The 5,195-nt window shown below is 51.9% G+C and overlaps 1 protein-coding gene across 1 annotated transcript; it reads right to left on the bottom strand.

The window, feature by feature from the left end:
- Window positions 1-512: 512 nt before the first annotated feature.
- CSN2 (casein beta) lies at window positions 513-4,880 on the bottom strand. Its single transcript, XM_044681038.1, has 6 exons — window positions 4,830-4,880; window positions 4,525-4,551; window positions 3,942-3,965; window positions 3,805-3,840; window positions 2,520-3,197; window positions 513-620 (listed from the first exon to the last, which is right to left on the bottom strand). Exons 1-6 carry the CDS (start codon window positions 4,878-4,880, stop codon window positions 513-515), a joined length of 924 nt encoding a protein of 307 aa, XP_044536973.1.
- Between the last annotated feature and the right edge of the window lie 315 nt (window positions 4,881-5,195).

Below are 5,195 nucleotides of genomic sequence, written 5' to 3'. Positions count from 1 at the left end.
CCAACAGCTCTTTTAGCTAACGTTCCAGCTTCTAATTTCCCTCCTGATTCCGTGAGGAAATGGAGGCGGCACCTTATTGTTCGTGGCTTGGGCAGCTCAGGGGGTTTGTTCAGGGTTGCCCAGCCGAGAAGCGGCGCCATACTGCAGAAAACACCGGGCCTGCAGACTGGAAGACTGCCACGAGGCCCGAGACGTGGACTGCGAGACCCTGGGCGAGTCTCGCGATGCCCTCGCCTTGGTTTCCTCGGGTGTAAAATGGGGACAATAACATCGCTTACTTCCCAGAGCCTACGTGAGCATCCAGGAGAATGGTCCTGGCTCGGACGAAACATGAGAGTGAGGCGAGCTCTTTATTATGACTTTTATTCTCCTTAATCCCATCTGGCTGTGGCCTTGCTCCAGTCACTTAACTTCTGCCTTCCTCAGTTTCCTCAGTGTGAAATGGGGATAGGAGCCGGCCTGACCTTACAGCATCATCAGCAGGAGAACACGAGGCGGTATTTGTGAGGCTCTCAGCCACCCTGAAAGCAGGCTATGAATGCGGGCCGTGATGATGGTGATGACGCCCCCGGGGGTCCCTTAGGCTGCTCGGGGCCCTGGACTGGCTCACTGGCATTTCTCTGCCGGCAGACAGGTTGCAGAGGACTGACAACCCACAACTCTCCCTAAGGATTCCACGAGGGAACGGCCTTTGGGCAGGCTTGTGCTCTGAGCCGCCTCGTTCTGCCGGCCCAGCGGCTGCGGAGCCGGACATCGGACGCCGCGGCCCTATCGCTAGGGAGGGGGCTGACACGGGGCTTGGGCTTGGGATCTGAGCCCTTTGTCAAGGCCTCTCACTGCCCTGAGCTCCTTGGATAATACTGTCTAGTGAAACCACGCTGTGTTTCCCAGCTCTGGGCCTTCCAGCCGCTTTTTACTGGTATAGTTCTGATGTGGAGAGGGGTGTCTGGTGCGGGGGACAGAGAACTGGCCCGGCACCCAGGAAGAGCCGGTTTCAAGTCCTGACTCCGGCACCTCGTGGCTACGGGACTCTGGGCAACGCCCCAAGATTCTGAGTTACGGACATTGTATGTGGGCAGAAGGGCTTCGAGACTAGTCCCAGGAAGTTCAGGGCAGCGTTCAGAGTTACAGCCTCGGTTTGTAGAAGAGAGAGCATTCGATCCAGGTTTCTATCCACCGTATCATCCTGCCTCCCGGGACTACCACCTGTGTGACTGCGGGTAAGTCCCCTAACTTCCCTGGGCCTCAGTTTCCTTTTCTGTAAGGTGAAGTTGTGGAACTTCCCAGATCCCTTCTAGCTCCAAATCTAGGACTATCATTAGCAATTCTTGAGCCAAGGGGAAGAAATAAGAAAAATTCCATTCATGGGCGGGAAAGATCTCTAGACTGAGGGGAGAGAACAATCAGATTTGTTTCATTTATAAACCAAAGGACTTACCAAATGCCAGGAGGATATAGTCATCTGAGTGATCCTTTTAGTACTTCTGGGGAAAAAAGAAAACAAGAGAGACAGAGACAAAGAGACACAGAGAGACACAGAGAGACACAGAGAGAGACAGAGAGACACAGAGAGACACAGAGAGAGACAGAGAGACACAGAGAGACACAGAGAGAGACAGAGAGAGACAGAGAGACGGCACTTCAGTATTTTGCTGTGGGTCCTATTAGAGTAAAAAGTGGCGGCTGTGGAATACAAGAGCTCAGCATCTGGGCTGTTTGCTGCGAATGCCTTGAAAGCAGAGACTGCACTTTTACCTCTTTTGTATCCCTGGTGCTTAGCACAGGGCCTGGCATTTAGCAGGTGTTTAATAAATGCTTGTCGATGGATAGATTTCTACAGCACAGTGATGGGTATGGGCAGTAGAGAGAGTGCTGGGTCTAGAGTTCAAATCCATCCTCAGATATTACTAGCTGTCTATTCCTGAGGAAGTCACTTAAACACTGCCTCAGTTTCCTCATCTATAAAATGGAGATAATAAGAGCAACCACCCAGGGTTGTTATAAGGACCAAATGAGATAATATTAGTAAAGTCAGCTCAGAGCCTCGTACAGAGCAGACGCTTAATAGAGGTTGTTAACCATTTTTGTTTGATTCGCCTTTTCGGAAGTTTGGCAAAGCCTGCCGAGCTCTTCTCGCAATCATCACTCGCTGCCTATATTCACAAGGAATTTCATTTAGAAGTTGGTGAGAACGAAGCAGCATCCCCGCACCCGCGTTCCCAGGCCCTCTGAAATCTGGCTGAAGATCCCTTTGATCTACAGAAAGGTTAACTGCCACCAGCATTTATGCTTCTTTGGAGGCACAGAAAAAATGGCAGCAAACACTTTGGAAAGGTAGTCAAGGGCTCTTTGCTCGGGCCTTGGCCGCCGCTCCCCAGCTCTCTCCTGAGCATTCCTTATCCACAGGAGCTTTTCCCATACCCGCCTCCCGCCCTCCCGTGCTTAGCTGGGCCTCCTGGGGGAAAGGTCCTCCCCAATGCTAGCGTGGCTTTGGGACAGCAGAAATGCAAGTCTCTCACCTCGGTGGGGTCGTAAAAGCTGACCTCGGGATGACGGAGCACATAGACGTCGAGAGGCATGACTTCGGGCACGACCTCCTGTGGGACGAGAGGCAGACGCTCCCTCACGGCGACAGGCGCGATCTCCCTGGCATGCGGAAGCACGCTCTCCCTCTGGAGAAAGGGCTGCACCAACTGGCGGGCAAGAGGCTGGATCTCTTTCTCGGGAAGAGCCGGCATGTCTCTGTCCAGAAGAGGCAGAATCTCTCTCTTGTCCACAGCTGGAATCACTCTCTCGTGCACGGCGGGGATGGCGGGGATGGCGGGGATGGCGGGGATGGCGGGGATGGCGAGCTCAGGAGCGGGCAGCATCTCTCTCTTAGCGATGGGCAGCACCTCCTGCTTGGGGATGGTAAAGAGTTTGTGAGCGGCAGGCGCCATCCTGGCGGCGTAGAAAGACGGGATCTCGGGCTGAAGGGGAGCCAGGACTTTTTGCTTGGGAAGAGCCAGAGGTTTCTGCTGGAAACGAAGGAGCTCTTCTTCCTGGGCGATAGGTTTGCGGAAGGTCATTCTCTTGTCTTTGGGAAGGCTGGTCATCTTGAGGTCGCGCATTTCTTCAGGCCAGTAAAAGGGCACATAAAGGTTCATCATTTCCGCTTCAAGAGGAAGAAAACGGTTGATTTCTGCATGATGCTCACTCTAGAATGGAAGAAAGGATATCAATAATCGGTGATGGAATGGTCCTTGGACACAAGGTAGGGCCATTCTCAGGGCAATAAGACAATGCAGTCCTAGTTGCTCATCCCCATTCTTGGGCTTCTTTGAGGACAAGGCGGAGAAGGAGGACCTCTGTTTAGAGCAGAACCTGGCCCTAGAGTTTGGCGTGGGCGGCAACTGCGCCGGCTAAGGAACTTCCACCAAAATGAGCAGACGGAAATCTTCAGATTGGGACCATGCCCGTTCTGCTTCGTATCTCCCGCGGAGCTTGGCACGACACACGCTACCAGTTCCAGAGTGTGGGAACGGGAGTACAAAGGGTTCAAGAGAAGGGGGGATTTTGCCTCTGAGTTAGTCTGAAGCAGCGGCGAGCTCTGCTAAAGGCATTTTTAAGGACGGGAACTGGATGTCTGAAGACCAGAACCATCAGTTAAGGGGAAGATGAAGATCCGAGGAGAGGCGACATGATTAAAGAGGTGAATTGCTGGAGAAGACGGGGAGGAATGAAGGGTGCAAGTAGAAGTTTAAGACGAGTATTTCCACTCCACAATGAGAATAATCCCCGGGAATACACTAGCATAAATTTTACCTTCACTGGAATGTCCTCTCTCCTTCTGATGTGTTGCTGTTCAAAAGAAATAAAAATGGAAAAGACATTTCACAGTCTGCTAAAGGTTAAAGAGCAACCGAATGCAACGATATCTTCATGCCATTGAAAAGGCTTACCTCAGGGACAGCAGCGACCAGTTCCTTAGGAAAGGAAAGGGGAAGAAAAGCCATTTTAGATTTCTTGACACGCACTAACTTCAAAGCAACATTTGTGTGTTCAGATCTAGGAGCCACCCGTTATTGTCGGAGCCATTTCTGAAGTTTCCCCCACCGCCTTGAAATGACTTGTGAGTGCTGTGGGTGAGGACGACGCTGATTGGCACCAAGGTTTGCTATGGTTTTTACGCTTTGCACTTAGGTGCCTTCTGTCCTACTCTCATTCTGAGTGTGTCCAACCGTCCCCTAGTGATTAGATTCAAAAGGATCCTTCATCTCACCAGTGCTTTTATTTCCTTCAAAACTTAGATTGCAGCCCATCTGCCTAACTCATAAGGCCACATTTCACCTTCAAGGTGGGAGCCGGGGAGCCCGTGCCTCACCGACCCTGCCTGAGCAGCAAAGCGGGCAGCTTCTTAAGGGAAGGTGTGGTGGGTCTTTGTGGCCCCAGTGCCCAGCCCACCCCGTGGCACATGCTAGGAAATGCTTGTTGATGGACTGATTGATGCTTGACGCTCCCACCCTGGAGAGGAAAGCATCTTACCTCACTTTCGGAGATCTTCTCTACCATCTGCAAAATGAAACAAAGGGATAATCAATTTTAGGGAGACCCTAAGAAATCTGAGCCTCTCTTCCTCCTCCCACAAAGTTCTCTTATGTCTGAGGAGTCTGAATCCAGGGGACTGGATCAAGTGCTGCAATGACTCCCGGAAAAACGGATCCCATTTTACTCAATATGGTCACTTATTAACCTGAACAAGGAGAAAGACTTGGGCCTTGCGAGGGTTGAGGGAAAGTCATTTCACCTTGTATTAGAACAGACCTTTCCGAACTCTACGCTCTACTTACAGGCCTGGCAACAGCGAGAGCCACAAGGCAGCTGAGGATGAGGAGCTTCATGGCTGCTGAGGCCTGCGAAAAGAGAGGGCGGAAATCAGAGCCTGGGCTGGCTTCGGCATATCAGTTTTCCCCCGGCTTTATATTCTTCTCCCCAAAGGGATAAAGGGAAGGAAATGAGGGAGAAAAGAGAAAGAAGTGCTTCTGTGGCACACCTGTGGGTGTACGCAATGACTGGTGTGGGGCACCTCAACTCCCTGCTCCCCAGTTCTTGGGAGAGGTCATCGCCCACACCACGCTGCAATCGTTGCCTTGGATTTTTTTAGCTAAGGGGAAATAGGCCGGGCTGCACTCTTGGGGACCCCAGTGAGGAAAACT

The sequence above is a fragment of the Gracilinanus agilis genome, chromosome 6 (genome assembly GCF_016433145.1).
Source record: "Gracilinanus agilis isolate LMUSP501 chromosome 6, AgileGrace, whole genome shotgun sequence".
Taxonomy (NCBI): Eukaryota; Metazoa; Chordata; class Mammalia; order Didelphimorphia; family Didelphidae; genus Gracilinanus; species Gracilinanus agilis.
This window is presented reverse-complemented; position numbering and strand designations above follow the sequence as displayed.